The 18874-nt window shown below is 41.2% G+C and overlaps 1 protein-coding gene across 1 annotated transcript in view; it reads left to right on the top strand.

The window, feature by feature from the left end:
- LOC310922676 (bromodomain and WD repeat-containing protein 3-like) overlaps positions 1 to 18370 on the top strand; it is a 42738-nt gene extending 24368 nt beyond the window's left edge. The window contains exons 14-39 of the mRNA XM_083883411.1: positions 871 to 1024; positions 1466 to 1600; positions 1987 to 2115; positions 2510 to 2735; positions 3374 to 3544; positions 5105 to 5288; positions 5740 to 5833; positions 6431 to 6580; positions 8089 to 8165; positions 8789 to 8966; positions 9697 to 9813; positions 10293 to 10400; positions 11464 to 11588; positions 11794 to 11876; positions 12299 to 12410; positions 12806 to 12867; positions 12953 to 13108; positions 13806 to 13926; positions 14436 to 14561; positions 14646 to 14727; positions 15277 to 15333; positions 15656 to 15796; positions 16015 to 16167; positions 16997 to 17160; positions 17633 to 17730; positions 18185 to 18370. Coding sequence (XP_083739537.1) covers positions 871 to 1024; positions 1466 to 1600; positions 1987 to 2115; positions 2510 to 2735; positions 3374 to 3544; positions 5105 to 5288; positions 5740 to 5833; positions 6431 to 6580; positions 8089 to 8165; positions 8789 to 8966; positions 9697 to 9813; positions 10293 to 10400; positions 11464 to 11588; positions 11794 to 11876; positions 12299 to 12410; positions 12806 to 12867; positions 12953 to 13108; positions 13806 to 13926; positions 14436 to 14561; positions 14646 to 14727; positions 15277 to 15333; positions 15656 to 15796; positions 16015 to 16167; positions 16997 to 17160; positions 17633 to 17730; positions 18185 to 18336 — 3355 coding nt within the window. The 3' untranslated portion in view covers positions 18337 to 18370. The remainder of the gene's footprint in view (positions 1 to 870; positions 1025 to 1465; positions 1601 to 1986; positions 2116 to 2509; positions 2736 to 3373; positions 3545 to 5104; positions 5289 to 5739; positions 5834 to 6430; positions 6581 to 8088; positions 8166 to 8788; positions 8967 to 9696; positions 9814 to 10292; positions 10401 to 11463; positions 11589 to 11793; positions 11877 to 12298; positions 12411 to 12805; positions 12868 to 12952; positions 13109 to 13805; positions 13927 to 14435; positions 14562 to 14645; positions 14728 to 15276; positions 15334 to 15655; positions 15797 to 16014; positions 16168 to 16996; positions 17161 to 17632; positions 17731 to 18184) is intronic.
- The last annotated feature ends 504 nt before the right edge of the window (positions 18371 to 18874 follow it).

Genomic DNA, 18874 nt, shown 5'->3' with positions numbered 1-18874 from the left:
GTTATTTGCTTCCATTTTGAGTTGATTGCCATGCATGTATTGAAAATGTCATGGCTTTGAATTAACTTACACAGTTACTTCACTCCCAAATAAATAATAATATGTTGGTACTTCCCTATCCTAACGGTTGAGGAATATTTTGTATTTTACACATGAAATAAGAATGTAAAACAATTTATCTCACAGAAAGAGGTTTGGGTAGAGCCCAAGTGATAATTTGCTTCTATCTGTCTATCCAACATGGCTCTTAGCATTGTATTTCCACCTTAAGTTTCCAAGTAAGAGGTGAAATTAGTGTTTGGTTCTCAGGTTCAATTAGGGTTTTGAGTTCTTCTTTTTGAGATCCTCAAGTGACTTCTTTAAGTGCCCTGTAATTGAATCGTAATTGAATAATCACAGCAACAAAGAGCAGAAATGGAGAAATCCATTAGGCACTTGCTTTGCAGAATTCTCCATATTTCAGTGGTTGCATTTGCAGTGTGTGCAGTCGGAAGTGTGATTTGGATTTATTTAGCAGGTTCCTGCTCATCGTGGAGTTTACTGATTGATGACTGATAAGAAAAATGACTTGTTGGAAAAAACCTAATAGAGCTGAAAGGATAAATTGGGGTGGGAAAGGATGATGGCTTAGGAGCAGAGGAGAAAATACCTTTTTAAGGAAATAGAGCTCTATAAATCTCTGTGGCACTGAATATTTCCTGTATTCAGTTTTTTACCATTGCAGAACCATCCTTCATTCTCCTGCCTTAGCCAGAGTCACAGAGGTGCCTGTGATGCATCCTCCCCCAAATTTCATACTGAATTAGCTCTCCTAAATGTTCCCATCTGTAGTTACTGATTTATTCCTTTTTAAATTGCTGCTTTCCTTAGAAACAATGTGGCATCTGGAGAGGACAAGGTCACCAAGCTGAAGGTTACCATGGTGGCTTGGGATCGATATGATGCCACCGTCATCACTGCAGTCAACAATTTCCTCCTCAAAGTGTGGAACTCGTCCACAGGGCAGCTTCTCCATAGCTTATCTGTGAGTACAATTCCAGGGGGGAATCCCAAGTGGATGTAGTTCACACTGAGATTGATTTGAAGCTGAACCCATCACCATTCCCATGACAGGGTTTTGGTGTTGAAGTATCCAGTTTGTCCCCTGCCTGCTGGGAGGAGAGTGCACCACGGGGAAAGGAGCTGATGTGCAGAATCCTGGCGATTGCTGGCTGATAGGGAACCCTTTGAAGGCTCCATTTGTGCCCTGACATCTCCTTCCTCCCCATCCCTCCCCATCTCAGTGGTGCTGATCAGTGACACTGCCAAACCTGTGTCAGGAATGGTGACCAAGCACAGTTCCAGTAAATTGGGGTGTCCTGGGTGACTCCCTGATCTGGGGCGTCCTCTCAGTAACTCCCAGCATGACTGGAGATACCACATGGAGACATAAAACTTCTTTTTTTCCCCTCTGCTGTCTTTGCAGGGTCATGATGATGAAGTTTTTGTTCTGGAGGCTCATCCCTTTGACCAAAGGATTGTGCTTTCGGCGGGACACGATGGGAATATTTTTGTTTGGGATATAGACAAAGGAACAAAAATTCGCAATTACTTTAACATGGTAAGAAGGATCACAGAAGGTTTGGTTTTTTCCTTTTTTTAACAGAACTGGTCTTGAGACAAATGCAGATTTCATTAAATACCTCCAGAGCCAGTACAGCTGTGAGATCTTTGATGATCTTGCCCTATGTCTGCCATTAACATAAAATGTAGAATTCAAGGTGGTTGTTCCAGAACATACATTGGGCTGAAATTTCAGGACAGAGAGAAAATGTGATGTTTTACTTTGTTATTCAGTTTAATAAATAAAAGTGTAAATCAGTCTTGAGCAAAATGAGAAATCACAGAATGAGGATTCAGTACATGTTGGAGCACAGGGGAAATTTTGTGAAAATGCTCTTAGAGAAAGTGTCTGGTTGTGAAAAGAATTTTCTGTGCTTGGTACAGATTGAGGGCCAAGGCCACGGAGCTGTTTTTGATTGCAAGTTCTCACCAGATGGGCAGCATTTTGCCTGCACAGACTCTCATGGACATCTGCTACTATTTGGTTTTGGATGCAATAAATATTATGAAAAGGTGGGTTGAATGAATTTTAAACTTCCCTGTCTTGACCTGATTTTGTCTTAAAAGTGCTTATGTTACAATTTATTCCCTCACCCTGCCCTGGATAAAGTAATTAGGTCATGGAGCAGTTGCTGTTTATCTAAATCAAAAAGATTTAACAAGAGACTCTATGGATAGAGGAGAAAAGCATTAACTTCTTTGTCCACTTCTCTTGGACAATTTTACTGTTGAATTTCTGCATCAGCCCTTGGAAATAAACCACATTTGTGGTAGGAATCTGTTCTCTGTCATAACATTCTTCATGCCCATCCCAAGTGTAGTAGTTGTGGTTTGTGGGAGCCATTTCAGAGCAGCAAGACAGCTGCAAATGGCCATTGATTTATTTTCTAAATTGCTTTTCTTTCAGATTCCTGATCAGATGTTCTTCCACACGGATTACCGGCCCCTGATCCGGGATGCCAATAATTATGTGCTGGATGAACAGACTCAACAGGCTCCACACCTTATGCCTCCTCCATTCCTGGTGGATGTTGATGGAAATCCTCATCCCACGAGATTCCAGCGGCTGGTGCCAGGGAGGGAAAATTGCAAGGATGAACAACTTATTCCTCAGCTGGGATATGTGGCTAATGGTATTCTGTCTGAACCTCATGAATAATACAAGTGTGGCACAGTATTGAGCACCAGCTCCTGGGATGGTGCTGTGAGGATGTATAAATTAATGATTTAAATTTAATATACAGGTAGAAGAGGGTGTGGGGTGGGGTTATGTGTGGAATCAAACTGACTGGAGGCAAGAGTATTCCAAAATCTGTGGATTTTTCCCAGGTACATGGCAGATGTTTAAAGCATTGTCTATTAATCTCTGTAGCTGTGGATGTGAGAAAGCAAGTAGGTGAGGAAGACGTGGAAAACCACCTTTTGTTTTTTAAAACAGTTCTTTTTTTCTTGTAGACACAAACTGTAGCTAAATGCTGATCCCCAAAAAAAGACCTTCCATTCTTTCCTACTGAAGCATAAATTCCGTCTGCTCTTTCTAAGGGTTTGTGTGTATGTTCTACATGTGGTCTGGAGTTTCGGGTTTTTATTGTAACTTCTCTTCTAAACTTTGCCTCTATTTATTACATGAGAACAGAAAACCAGCTGGTGATCAGATGTTTTGCAGAGCAGACAAATAGTGGTGCAGAGTTTTAAATGGGATTATTTCTGTGATGTTTGGTAATACAGAAATCCATCATTTTACAAGCATTTTGGCTTTGTTCTTGTCAAGGTGATGGTGAGGTGGTCGAACAAGTCATCGGGCAGCAAACCAATGACCAGGATGAGAGTATCCTTGATGGAATGATCAGAGAGCTCCAGAGGGAACAAGATCTGAGACTAATTAATGAAGGAGAAACTCCTCCAAACCCTCCACTCAACAGATCCCACTCTGTTAATGGAGGTCAGTGTCCAGCCTTGTCTCCATCAGTTCCTTCCTCATCACAGGAAGGACTGATCAAAGTGTTAATGTCAGTTATGAGATGATGTCTTTGGGGATGCTTTTCTCTCCTCTTCTTGTACACCTTGTTAACTCCTGTGGAGCAGTGGGATGTTCTGAGGATTCCAACAGAGGAATTATAAATTTAAGGGGCAGCTGAGGGCACCCAATGGTCTAACTGTGCTGTATCTGATTACTTGGAGTTATTAGACTGGAATTATTCCTGCTATAAGCCAGTTTTCTGAAAAATAAGCATGAAGTTGACTGTATTGTCTTGATATCAGTGCAGAGATGAAACGTCATAACTGCAAAATGCCAGAATGAAAGCGTATAATTAGGGGCTGTCAGTGGAATACAGTGTTGTGACAGACTAATGGTTTCCTGCTGCAGCACAAGTGAGCATCAGTACTAATAAAATAAACATGTTGCTCTCTCTCAGTGTTTCCTTAGAAAGCTTGAGATTATTCTCCCGGTAAGTGTTCTGCTACTGTGATTTTATTTTTAATACACAGAGTGATTAAAAATTGAAACCACACTCAGTCAGATATGAGCAGCTGAGTGAGTGCAGCTGATGGGAGGGAGCAGATGCCCAAGACTGTGCTGCAAGTCAGCCTGAGCCTTGGGAGAACTCACAGCTGCTAATAAATCACTTCTAGGTTAAGTGACTGATTACATGTGTTTGAAGTAGATTTCCTGGCAAAGCTCATTAGGATTCGGATGTGGAATTTCTTGTGTTTCAATTCAAGAAGGAATAAGAAAAATATCAGGGAAAAATACCAGAGAAAAATGTAAAAATGCATTTTGCTTTGATCTAAGTTTATATTTCAAAAAGGTTGCCTAAAAGCCAGCTTCAGCTCACACAGTCATTTCTGCTGCTTAGGATATGTTGATGTGTTGTATAGCCCCAGTTCCCAGTTTTATTTGTGTAAAGGAATTTCCAGATATGAGTTGTGTGGAAATTAAAGCAATTCCCTTCTAGAACTTGCGTTGATCTATGAATTTGCCCACATAAACTGCCCATTTGAGTAAGTTAACTGGAGTATGTATAAAGTATTTAAATAGCCAGATATTTTTATATAGCTTTGCACAGCCATAAATGCAATATTATCATGTGATTTATCATATTTAAGCCTGTGGGAATTGTGTTGAGGGATAAGTAAGGACAATGATGGCAGTGATTCCATTATTATTAACCTTTGTTTATCAATTTTTGTGCTGTCCTTTAAATTTTAATCCACAATTTAAAGCTCCTAAGCTTTCAGTGGATACAGGGAAGGAATTCTTCCTGGTGAGGGTGGGGAGGCCCTGGCACAGGGTGCCGAGAGAAGCTGTGGCTGCCCCTGAATCCCTGGAGGTTCCCAAAGCCAGATTGGATATTGGAGCCTGGAGCAACCTGGGATAGTGGAAGGTGTCCCATGGCAGAGGCTGGCACTGTTTGACCTCCTAACGCAACCATCCCGTGACTCCATGATTTTATTGGTGGTTCATGGAGGTGAAGAAGCTCTTTGTTTGTGTCTCCTCCAGCTCTTCGCAGCCCGGGCTTGGACGTGGCCTCCCCTCCCAATGTGGGGCTGCGGCGGAGCGGGCAGATCGAGGGCGTGCGGCAGATGCACCACAACGCGCCCCGCAGCCAGATGGCCACCGAGAGGGACCTCATGGCCTGGAGCAGGAGGGTGGTGGTCAATGAGCTGCCTCCAGGCATCAGCAAGTAAGAGGCTCAGCGGGACGAGAGGTTCAGGTTGTGTGAAGTGTAGTGTTCCTTCCGTGCTCCAGGAATCATGTTTCAGTGACGCGTCAGCTTTGGAGCTTGGTTGGTCGGAGGGATTTGGAATGTTGGGATCAGAATGGAGAGTTGATAGTGGTAATTCCTTCTTTTCACAATTCAGTCTTTCTTCAGCACTTCAAATTCCACGTTTCCCTCAAGCTTTATTTTAAAAAGACTGGAAAATAATTTTAATACATTTGAAAATAATTACTGCTGCTCAGCTAATGTGTTTGCTTCTTTAACTTGTGATTCCAGGAGTGAATAGATGGATGCTGCTAGGAGGATTTATGCACAGATTTCTTAGAGCAGCAGAAGTATTTTAATATGTATATTAAGGAGGCTGTTGAGTTCCATGGTGATTTAATAAATATGCGTGTTTCTTATGTATAATTAGGGTCCAGGAAGAATGCCGAGCTGCCAAAGGTGAAATAGAAATCAGTTTATACACTGCTGACAAGAAGAGAAAGCCATCCCACACCTTACAACGGGTGAGTTAATGACCTGCAAGAGACATCTTGGGTGGGAAGCAGTTCTGAGCATTGAGCAACAAAAATAAGACCAACAAAAAACCCCAAACCAATCTCATTGAATTATTTAGAAGATAATAGTCTTAATTGTTTCTCTGGCTCTCTGTCTTCTTCCTTCTGCAACTATGATTTGGCTGTCTGTGATATCCAAGTACTGGTAAATCTCTATCCTTGAGGCTTCAGTAGTGGGAAGATGCTGGGAAAGGAAAATTGCAGAGCCACAGTGGGTTTTCAGCTTGTCTTGTGGAAAGTAGAAGTGCCAAACTTTTACAAGGGGTTGGATTTATCTTATGCAGAGACTGCAGGAATTCTATAGAAAGAAATTGCATTTCCAATTATTTCCTTTCCAAAGACTGCTACTTTATAAAGTAGAATTTCTAAATTCACACCTAAAACATCCACAAGGTGTTGGAGATACTCTAATTCTACAGCGAATTCTTACTGCTCAATTGTAACAGCGGCGCAACACTCAGCCACTGTAACCAGGCACCTTGTAACTGTGTAACTCATGAGTAATCCCCTGATTTGTCCCTGTCTGTGCTCCTGTCCCCCCGGCAGAGCGAGTTCCAGGCGGGAGGCGGCCGCTCTCTGCGCAGGAACCAGCGGAAGCGGCAGCACGCGTACCAGACCCGCTCCACCATCGAGCACAGCCAGCAGGGATCCAGCCAGAACCCCTGTGCCCGCCACGAGTCCGACAGCTCTTCTGAGGTATGAGCCTCCCAGCAGTCTCCAGCAGCTTCCCTGTTCCCAAATCCCAGAGCTTTAAGGTTCCGCAGGTCCTCTGGAGGAAGAAAGTTTGTGCCGCCAAAGCTCGGTTTGAGCTGGAGCTGCCAGGACTGGTAGGGGAGGACAGTAAAAAGAGGTTTTTCAAATGTATTCGTGGCAAAAGGCAGTGTAAAAATAACATTGGCCTGTTCTGGGATGGGGGTGGTCACCTCACAGACAGGGCAGAGGGATTTAACACATCCTTTGTCTCCCTCTTCAACATGGATGATGGAGCAAGGGGGTCCCAGTGCTCTAAGCTGGAGGGTCATGACTGAGAGTGGCCAATTCCCAATCAACCCTGAATTTGTGTGAGATCTGCTGCTCCAGCTAGATCCCTACAAATCGATGGAGCCAGAGAGAATTCATCCAAGGATCCTCAAACTGCTGCTGATGCCATCACAAAGCCTCTCTTGATTTTTTTGAGCAGTCTTGGGAATCCAGAGAGGTTTTGACAGGGACAGGACCCAGGGAATCGCTGGCACTATGGCTGCAGGATCAGACAGGATTTTAGGAAAAGGTTCTTCCCCCAGAGGATGCTCAGGCACTGCCCAGGCTCCACAGGGAATGGGCACAGCCCCCAGGCTGCCAGAACTCCAGGAGCATTTGGATGCACAGGGTACTATTTTTGGGATGTCTGTGCAGGGCCAGGAGCTGAACTCTGATCCTTGTGGGTCCCTTCCAGCTCAGGATATTCTGTGATCCTCCACATGGGAAGAAACACTCAGGTCATTGAGTCTCTGGGATTTGTGGTGTTCCTGTGGCATGTTGGGCTTGGAGAGTGAATGATCATTTACCTAAATGCCAGGACAGTGCTCAAAAGTAGCTTAAAACAGCTCCTGTATTTTTGGAAACCTGAAACATTTTCAAGTAAATTTAACTAGGTTGCGTTAAACCACTTGCTATTTTGGGATTTCATACAGCACATGGATTCTAGGTCAGGACTTTGATTTCATTTTGCAGTGCTTTGATTTCATCTACATCTGTAGACTGCTGTTGAAAGAGATTGAATATTGGTATTAATCATTGATTTTGGCAAGGGAAGAACTTAAAATATACCAGATAAATATAACTTGTTCTCCTTAAGGAAGAGACTGAGCGTTGTTGCTTTGTAAATGCATTGAAGGTACAGAACAGCTCAAAAAGCTGGGCCCTGAGCACTAAAATTCATTAATCAAACACTTAAATAAGAACTCATTCTATAGTTCTGATATAATTAAAATTATTTGTTTCTATAGGAGCTATATAAGGATATATTGTAATTATAAATAAAAATTATAATATTTTAATTATGTATAAAATATTAATTAAGATATAGGAAGAAATTGTGGATTTATTTAAAGCTCAACCAGCCCTTGAACACAAAGCTTTCCTCAGGGGACACAACTTGCTTGCAAATAAAAAGATACATTTTACCCTTGGCCCCAGAGTGAATCCTGTTGTTTTCACTACAGGAAGATGAGACTGTTGGCACAAGTGATGCATCCATGGATGATCCTGTGGCAGCCTGGCAGAGTGAAAGCAGTTCCAGGTACCTCCACGAGGCTCTGAATTGCTAACACTGGTTTATTATGGCACTTAAGTAGGACAGTTGATACTGAGATACTGAGACTTCATTTTGAAGACTGATTTTTAACCAGCTCATCATGAAACATTCTACATTGTGATTTTTTTTCTGTTCTTTTTGTTTTCAAAGTAAAAAAAAATTCTAAAAAACCTTTTATAAGAAAATACTGTCTTTAATTAAGAGCTAATTGAAAAAATCAATGCCAGTTTGCCATATAAATACTGTACATGTATTATTTGGTATTAAAGAAAACAGAACTGGATTTTTAGGGAAGTGCTCTAGTTCTTCAAACATTTCATGCATTTTTTGCTGCCAGTTCTTATAAACTCAGTCTATGAATCAGTGAGATAATGAGAATTGATATCAGCCATAGAGTAGTTCTACTGTAAGTTTCAAATTGATAAAAGAAGTTACTGAAATCACAAATCAGAGAGCACTTGTTTTTCTTTAAATTCACATGACAGCCAAATTCTGTGCTAATCCTGAGCAGAACCAGGAGAGCAGATTGAATGTTTGGACTTCCCAATCCACTTTGGGGAAACTGAAGTTTTCTGTTCTCTTTCTTACAACTTTTTTATTATCTGCAGTGATTCATCAAGTGAGTATTCAGACTGGACAGCAGATGCTGGGATTAATCTGCAGCCCCCAAAGAGACAAACCAGGCAGGCAGCTCGGAAAATCTGTAGTAGTTCTGAAGATGAAAATACAAAGGGAACGAAAGGGCTGGAGCCAAAGCGAAGGAAACTTAAACAGCCAAGGAAAAAGGTCAGCAAGTGTTAATTCTTAGTGTCTTTTGTCCTTTATGAATATAAATGTGGGTTTTAGTGGTTGTTTTCAGAGTAAAATTTTTCATAAATGAGTGTAGAGTAAAATAAAATATTATAGACATCACAGTAATTATGGTACCAGCGGTACCAAGAAATTTTATTGTTTGTTTTATTGTGCTTCCATGTTTCCCATAGGTGGTTCTTCATTACAAATGCCATTTTTTTTCTCCCAGATTTGTGCTCTTTTCCACAGTCAGGTTTATAACAGGGTGGTTTTGTTGTAAAATTATAATGGATCTGTATTGTATTAACATGGTCAGATTTCTTTTTCCCAGTATGTTTTTAAAAAGACATTTAGAATACTTACAAAAATACAATTTATTTCTTTATTATAGAACCACAGACAGTTTTGGGTTGGAGAGATCTTAAAGATCATCTTATCCCACCCCACTGCCATGGGCATTTTAATGATTTATGAAGGTTTTGATTTTCAATTATATCTATAACAAACCTGTCTTACTCTCTGCTGTTTAGTGGAGATTTCAGGAAAGATGGCACTCCACAATTTGCTTTTCCTTGTACCTTACCTGCAGTAACTGCTGCATGATGAGTTTTCTATAGTAATTAACTGTATTCTGAGTATTGTGTCAATTGCATTCTAAATTAATGCAAATATTTAACTTCTATCTGTGACTTACCTATATTATTTCCTGATGTTCTGTGTTTAGAAAGCCAGTGGGCTGCTGTCCCTGGAAGGGGAGCCCAGTGAGGAGTGGCTGGCCCCACAGTGGATCCTGGACACCATTCCCCGCCGCTCGCCCTTCGTGCCCCAGATGGGAGATGAGGTACTACCCCCAGCAATTCCCACATTCCCAGGGAAATCAGCAGCTCAGCTTGCTTAGGACTGTTCTACCCAGCAATATTTGCAGGGAATTGTGCTCAGAACAGGCTGATTTTTGATAACTTTGTTAATTCCCAGGCAGTTTGTTGTTTACAGATCCACGCCCTGTGTCCCTTTTTCTGCACAGGTAATTTGGGATTAGCAGGAAGAATTGTTTGTGCATCTTCACCTGCACATTTCTTAATGATCCCAGTCTTCAAGCACAGAGCAGATGCCAATTTGGGGACTGATATAAATGTTTTTAACTAGAAGAGTGTTTTATGATGAAATAAATAAGTGTGCAATGTGTTCTGAAAGGGATAAGACCAGGTATAGAATGAATGGGAAGAGCACAATCAGTAAAACAATTTTCTCTACTTTTCTCTTTTCAGTTGCTCTTCCTTCTCTCTTAATTTTCTCTTTTTTTATTTTTCTTCTTTTAAGATCATCTACTTTAGGCAAGGCCATGAAGCTTATGTGAGGGCAGTGAGGAAAGCCAAAATTTATAGTATTAACATGCAAAAACAACCATGGAACAAAATGGAACTCAGGGTAAGTTCAAGAAATACTTCAAAGAGCTGAATGTCTCTGTAATGTTAAACTGACATAAAAAACTGGCATGAAAAAAAGTAAAGAAAGCATTACTTTAAAATGTTAATATCAAAGTTTTAATTGTAAATATTAAAGTCAGTTTTTATTATCACAAAGTCTTTGCATCTGTTCACTTCCTGGTTTTGGACTTGATTCTCAGGGGTCTCTTTCTAATTATTAACACTAATTATTTTTGCTTCAACACTGAATTCATTCAGAACCCAGCACTGCAGAGCTGTTTGTGGCTTTCAGTGCTCTACAGTGACCTGAACATTTGAGTTCTGTTTCTTGCTTTTAATGCTGTGGTAAGAAATAAGAAATCATGGTGTAAACACCTGAATGTGTTTACAGGAGTTCTCTTTAAACACTGGATCTTGCTTTGAATGAGTTCCCAAGACTTAATCTACAGTGTTGCCATATTTTCTCCTGCTTTCCTCAGGTTTCATATAAGGAAAAGAGTCCTTATATATGTGCTTGTATTCAACCATGCCAGTGGTTCTATTAATGAAAAGAATTGCTTTACTGGGAAAATACCCAGTTACCAGTCCCAGATATTCAGTGATTCCAGCTGTAATTTTCCAAGGCATCATCAATTTCTGAGGAAAAAGAAATAGCTGTTCACTTCGGATGGGCTTTGACAGGACATGAACATAAAGGCTATTGTGGAATTTCCGTTTTCAGAGGAAGAATTTCCTTTTTTCCCCCTGTGCAAGAGTGAGGGGCCCTAGGGTAGGTGAGGGAGAACCTTTGGTGTGCCTAATACTGGGTTTGTTCCTTAGAACCTTCTTAAATAATTTGTAGAAATCCTGTTCACAAACCTGCCAAGGGAATGAGCATCTTCATTTTTCTTTCTGAGGTGACATTGATTGATTTTAGTTTTTGGAGAAGAAAAATTAATGGGTGAAATTACCTGTGCTGTTGAGTGGAAACATACTTGGGTATTATTAATTTGTTTCACTTTAAAATGGATATTTTTGTTGTTGGCAAGGTAAAATAATGCTGTTCCATGCTTCTTGCTAACTAGGAACAAGAATTTGTGAAGACTGTAGGAATTAAATATGAAGTTGGGCCTCCCACACTCTGCTGCTTGAAGCTTGCATTCCTGGATCCAATCACAGGCAAAATGACAGGAGAATCCTTTTCCATAAAGTAAGTCACTGGAATGCTGATGACATTCTTCAAGAGCTTTCATTGCAGTGTAAAAGCTTTCCCCTCCTCCTTTCTTATTTTCTGTGCAAGGCATGATGATCGCAGTTAATGCTTATCCCAAATGCATGGAATTTGAGGACTGTGTAATTCATCTAGAACTGTATTTCAGGGTAATAATAACTTTTTTTGGTCTTATTTCCTGAAGGTACCATGATATGCCAGATGTTATTGATTTCCTTGTGCTGCATCAGTTTTATAATGAAGCCAAAGAAAGGAACTGGCAAATAGGTGAGTATTTTTTTTCCCACTTCCATGTGTTTTGCAGCATTTCTGCAGCTGTTTAATGGGATACAGTGTCTTTATTGCATGATGCAAAAGACTATACACATGTGATATTGTATTGGAAACTTTTATTAGATGTTTGCTGTAATTCCTGTTACAAAAAAAAAAGAGAAATGAGAGAAACTGTTCCAAGGGCAGTGAGAGCAGGAGAATATCCTGATCTGTTGGGATCTGAGGTGTGAGGCAGCTGTGAGTAATTCCCAGAGATGGGCAAGTCCTGCCCTGAGGGCAAGGGCTCAACTCGTCTGGTGCAAAATGTAAGGATGGAAGCAGGGCATTCACAAAAGAGAGAGCTGATTCTCTAAAAAGAAATATTTAGCAACTCTTGATGTTGTTCTTTTTCCTAAATGCAATGTTTTCCCTTCCAGGGGATAGATTTCGCAGTATCATTGATGATGCCTGGTGGTTTGGGACTGTGGAGAGTCAGCAGCCTTTCCAGGCAGAATATCCTGATAGTTCCTTCCAGTGCTACAGTGTCCAGTGAGTATTTCCATGTCCTGGGGCTCCTACACAACTCAGAGAACTTCAAAAATAGGATCAAGAACCTCTAGAACTTGAATCCCTTTTTCCATTTAAATACCCAGACATTTTATTTACTTATTTAATTTCAAGTATTGTACTTCTTATTTGTTACTTACTATTTATCTATTTTAGAATATTTGAATATTTACTTATTTAATTTTTGAATTTATTCCTAAAGCAATACTTCTGGTATAAACAGCAGTGCAGTGACTGTATAGGAGATACAAGAGGAAAATAGGGAGTTGAAATGTCTTATTCCTAACTGGGGTGACCTTTTGGGAAAAATCTAGTAAAGAAAAGGTGTGTCTTTATATTCAGCTCTAACTTGTGCATTTGAATGAACTTTTTAATAGCTGGGACAACAATGAAAGAGAGAGGATGAGTCCATGGGACATGGAACCGATCCCAGAAGGAAGTAAGTGTGTGTTGGATTCCTGTCCCTGCACAAAGCAAACAGCTTTAGGGCCCTGGATTTACCCTCTGGAATTGTTCTTCTCCAGCTGCATATCCGGAGGAGGTCGGTGCTGGAGTTCCTGTGACCCCAGAGGAGCTGACAGCTCTTCTCTACAAACCCCAGGAAGGAGAATGGGGGGCCCATTCCAGAGATGAAGAATGTGAACGAGTAATCCGAGGGATTGAGCAGCTTCTTTCCCTTGGTATGTTTGGAGAGAAAAGGGGGAAGGATTAACAATGTCAGGGAGGTGGCACAGGACTGAAGAGTAGATGGGATGGTGTGCTGGGAATTGGTGTGGAGTATTTGAAATGTACTCAACTAAATTACTGAAAAGAGCCTTTTCAATTTTCGCACTTCAGTTTCCAAGCTAAATCTCCATTTTTTCTGGGGCTTCACCTGATTTCCTTCAGTGGGGCTTCTTAGTGGGTCATATCTGAAGGTGAAAGAGCAAAACATATAATTAAACCCCTCAAAACCAACCAGCTATCCTCACTAAATGCCCTCATCTCCAAATTCCTTGTAACTTAATTGTAACCATTTAATAGCATACTGTGCTTTAAATTCTGCCTCTGTTTACACCCAGGACATGTCTGTGTTCATACTTGATGTTGCATGTTATGGTATTCCTGTTGTAAGTGCAAATGCCACATTCCTTTCAGTCAGATTGGCTGCTGGCACACAAATCTCAGAAGTGATACTTAAACAAAAAGTGTTTTTTCAAGAGTAGGAATAGATGGTACAAGAGGGGGAACCCTGCCCTGTGGGTAATGACATCCTCAGCTGTAGATCTGTGTTGCTTTTGCTGAATTCTTTGAAAGAAACCCCAGAAACCATTAAAAGGAATCTTGGTATAACATCCCTTGGAGACATCTAAATGATTGTGGTCTTTTGTCTTGCAGACATTTCTAATCCCTTTGCTGTTCCAGTGGACCTTAGTGCCTATCCCATGTATTGCACTGTCGTTGCTTATCCAACTGACCTCACCACCATCAGGAGGAGGCTTGAAAACAGGTTTTATAGGTGAGTGTGGATTTGTAGCTGACATTTATTGCATTTATTAGTATGTGGAGCTGAATGCTGTTTAAAGTCCCTTCAGCAACTGCATGAGATCAGATTGGCCTTGGGCAAAGTGAGTCTTCCTGAATAATAAATTCTCTTGGCCATGTTGTTAAGGCAAAAGCTGCCGTAGCTGGATCTGGAGTGTTGGTTTAACCCCTCAGCCTGGCTCTGTGTTGGAGGCAGAGCATGTTCGCTTTGTCTCCATCCCTGCTGCCTTTGAGTAGGGTTTTTCCTTGTGTTGCAGTTGCCAGAAGGGGACTGAATAATGCTGGAAACTGGAAATCTCAGTTTTTCCCATTAATTTGGGAATAAATAATGTACTGGTCTTATCTTCTCCTCTGAGGACCACCTGTTTCTGCTTGATTTGAATTCCCAATTCCATTTTTACTGAAGAATCCTACTGAACGTGGAAGAAAAATAACATACACCTTCCTCTCCATCCCATTCCTTTAATTCTGTGTATTTTTCAGGAGAATCTCTGCCCTGATGTGGGAGGTAAGATACATTGAACACAATGCCAGGACTTTCAACGAGCCAGACAGCCCCATAGTCAAAGCAGCCAAAATTGTGACAGATGTCCTGCTCCGCTTCATTGGGTGAGTTGGGATCTCACAGACCCCCACAGCTACAATTACTTGGATCCTTCATTGTGTACCTTGGTTTTTGTCATTGTCCTGCAGAGATCAGAGCTGTACTGATATATTAGAAATCTACAACAAGGTGAAAGCAGAAGACCTGAGCAGTACTGATGAGGAAGAGGAGGTAAGATAAGTTTCCTTCCCTTTTAAAATTCAGCACATGGGAGACATTTTGGTTTTTGTTGAGTCTTTATTTTATGGGTAATTGCACCGAGTTTTGGAGATGAGGCTGTTTAGGCTCACCTGGGACAATAAGCTCCCTGAAGTAAAAAAGCTTTTTGGAATGGTCTGTCTTTAATCTTCTCTCAGTACATGATGTTTTGTTGGAAGGATGAGTAATGAGGGGAGCTGGGAAGTGGAGCTGTTACTCAGTCAGAAGGACAACAGCTCTCCATTGTCAGCGAGGCAGCAAAGCCGATTTCCTTATGTAATTCTGTGTCATTTCCCATCAGTTGATCTCTGGAGTGAAATGTCAGGTAGAATCCAGGGTAGATATCACTGCCTTGAGCTACTTCCCTCTCCTGACACCTTCCCCACTTCAGTGCAGTTTGGAACGTGCTGTAGTTCTTGTTGCCAAGTGCCCTGTGGTGGTTGTTGGCTGGTTTTTCACCCTTTTTCCATGGCTGAGGGTTGTCCAGACCTGCCTGTGTGTGAAAATTCCATTTGCCTTTAGGTGGCAGAAGTAGATGTGGATTCAGACGCTCCAGGCACTTCCTCTGGGAAAAGACGAGTGAGTAAAATTTCTGCTTTGGTCAATTTTTTTAAAAAATTGATTAAAAAAAAAATCTCCAGCAGTCAAATTTCCACACAACTGATAAATATAGCAAGGCTGGACCTGAAATATTGCAGCTTCTCATGGGTTTGAGTGTTATATATGACCAGAAAAGGTAAATTAGTTTAATTAGTCTAATTCACATATTGCTGTGCTATCAGCTCTGCTTTAATCTTCCTGGATTTCTGTTTTTAATTAGGGAATGGTTAGAAAGTAATAGGAACTTGAAGGGGAAAATGTGAATATTCTGATACCATCTGCAATATCTATTTCCCTGCAGGTGAGACGGAGAGTGAAGAGGCAGCCCATGAAAGCCAGTGCTGATGCTTGGAAGGAGCAGTGCCAGCAGCTCTTAAACCTGATTTATGAACGAGAAGACTCAGAGCCTTTCAGGCAGCCTGTTGACCTCTTCTCTTACCCTGTAAGTGCAGCTTCCACATCCAAAATTGTTCCTCCTTTGGCGGAACATCCATGCTGGGCATGGCTCTGTTCTCTCTCTTTACGAGCTGATGTTTTCAGGGAATTATCTGCAAGAACTCTCAAAGTAAAAGTATGACTTGAGCCACTGGATAAACACTGAGGTGATGTTACTGCTGTAGGATTTGAGAGCTTTGATTTTTCTCCTGTGTTTTCTCACAGGATTATCGAGATATTGTAGACACTCCCATGGACTTCAGCACTGTGAAAGAAACCTTGGAAGCAGGAAACTACAGCAGTCCCTTGGAATTCTACAAAGATATTCGTTTAATATTCTGCAACTCTAAAGCTTACACTCCTAATAAAAAGTCTCGTGTAAGTAATAAATTTTAATGCCTGTTTTTTAACAAAGACCTTGGCCCTACATGAATAAAACACGTGAAATGAGGTCTGAAGAGCAAAGCACTGCTTAGTGTAATAAAAAACCCAGGATACACCAATTCTGTTGTTATAAACCTGCTTTGTTCTGCTCTCCCAGATGACTTCCAACATCCATTTTCATGTGGGACAATGATAACTCTTGCAGCTGTTCCTTGCAATATTTGTAACAGAAAACTCGTCACCAGTTGCTTTTATTTTTTTCAATAATTTATCCCTATAAACAAGGCTATCAGCTTGATAACTGCACATGTTGTGGATGAGGCTACACAAAAGCAAGGCCTAGAAAGAGGATGGGAAAGTGGTTTAAAGATTTTGACATCTGGTTTGCAGAAATTAGGACTGAGGACATTTTGGGTCGCTTCTCTGTAGCTCTGTAAGAGTGGTGTAAGGACAGTTCACCAGGGATTTAGTGCAAAAACAAAGGTGAGGAGGCATGAAATCCAATTGTTTTTCCCTTGGTATTCAAGTTATCTTAAGTCCTGCTTCCATGCTTCATGGGGATTGACAAAGGGGACTGTATTCCACTAATCCAGAAATCCATTTTCCTTCAAGTCTGGAAATACTTTGTACTGTTACTAAATCCTTTTATGAAAACACTTTCTGTTGCAAGAATACATATGGCTCATGGAGTAAAGGCCTCATAATGGAACATCACTTTGAATTTTTTCCTGGTGCTACAACGTCTGGACATCTTTGTGATGGTTTTTGGTTGATCTTCAAGTTGCTCAACTCTAATAAGCCTGACCATTTTTCCTCACTGCAGATTTACAGCATGACCCTTCGACTCTCTGCCTTATTTGAGAATCACATGAAGAACATCATCTCTGAGTACAAGTCAGCACTGCAATGTCAGAAGAGAAAAAGACCTCGGTACCGAAAACGGCTGAGGAGCAGCAGCAGTTCCCCCTCAACCAGCAGAGCATCCAGGTAAAACAGGGATGGTGAGCCTGGCTGGCAGTGCCATTCCAGAGGACAGGGGTAGGTGTGCTTTTGGGAATAACCAGCAGCAGTGTTGCTCATTCCTTGAGGAATTTGCTCTTTTGGGAGATAAATTCATGCTCAGTTTGTAGTTTGTGATTCTGGTAAGTGAAAGATGATGTGGTTACAAGTGTTAACTCTGGAGGAATTGAAAGATCAGCTGTCTCTTTGCTTTTTAACTGTTGAAAAAGTGTTGTGTAACACTTCCCTACCTTCTTCCAATACATTACCTAAGTAAACTGACTGTTGGTTTTAAAAGGGGAGATAAACAAAAACCAGTTAGCAAACAGCACCATGGTGTAACTATTTTTAGTGTTATCACACCAGTGAAAAAGAGATCACTTTGCAGGAGAAATTAGTTTTGTATTTGAGTTCTTTGGTGATAACGGATTTCTCTCTTTGGGGTATTTTGTGTTTGCAGCCCAAAAGGGAAACAGAAGCAAATGAAGATTCAACCTAAACCAAACCAAAATACCTCACTGCCCCTGACCAGGACAAACTCTTCAGTCTCATCGCATGGTGAGGAGAAATCCAGCCTTTCTCTTAGAGCAGCTTTTCTGTGCAGGTTGAGTCTAGTCCTCATGAAGACACATGCAAAACCCGCCTGTTGGAGGAGCAAGGTCCTGGAAATGTGTTGTCTGTAGGTTGTTTTAGCTGAGTTTGGCTGTTGGGAAGTTCTGGGTAAGGATCAGGGTATTGGGAACTTGGGTCTGGCCATGATAAGAATAATTCCAGTGACAAAACCCCAGACTTCCTTTGTATAGGGCCTCTCTCCTGCAGCAGTGATGGATAATTAACTAAATTAATCGTACTTGGAGTTACACTCCAGAGAAATCTGTCTTTCCGTGGCTGCAGAGCAGTTTGGTGAGATTATCCTGACTCAGGCTGTTAACTTGTACAGAACCTCCCCAGACACAGCCCTGTAAATAGAGCCTAAAAATCACCCTGTGCCCTTGTGGTGTCCTGTCTGAAGTTTCAGATACAGCAGAAGAACCTCTGGGTTCAGCCACTGGTGAAGAGCTGGAGGGTCAACCATCCTCGTCAGGCTCAAATGCACAGAGCCGGAGTGGAAATGCCATAGATCCAGGAAAAGCAGACCAGTCAGGAGCAAATCTACACCAGTGAAACAAGGTAAGAAATAATAAGATTCTGTGCTTTGACTGACTGGTTTCATTAGAGATGAAAGATTTTGCTTCTGTCTGATGTTTATGGAATTATTGCCTCAGTATAGCATTGTATATATTCCTAAACCATACCAAAAAAATTGGATTTACTTTACTCCTTTGCTCTGTAGTGTTCTTGTCTGAGGGGTGGAATGCAGATAATTCAGTGTGCACTTTAGTAAAGTCGTTTAAAATCTCTTCAGATGGAAAACTTGATTGCTCTTAAATTCCTACAACTCCTTGAGGAGTTACAGAAAGCAAACCAAGAGAATCCCCACCCCAAAACCTTCGCCTTTTATTAATCAAGCTGAAACCAAAAATGAAAGAATGTTTACAAAAACATTTAAATGTTCTTCTCACATGCAAAACAAAGTGGTTGTGATTAGAAAGGAGACAGTTCAGGTGTGGTAATCTTGGGGATGAGTTGCTCAGAGTTTCCACCGAGGTGGGCAATATATGGACATTTCCTGAACCCTGGAGCCTTTCCCAAGTCCACTCCT

This window comes from Zosterops lateralis (assembly GCF_965231275.1).
Source record: "Zosterops lateralis genome assembly, chromosome: Z".
Classification (NCBI taxonomy): domain Eukaryota; kingdom Metazoa; phylum Chordata; class Aves; order Passeriformes; family Zosteropidae; genus Zosterops; species Zosterops lateralis.
This window is presented reverse-complemented; position numbering and strand designations above follow the sequence as displayed.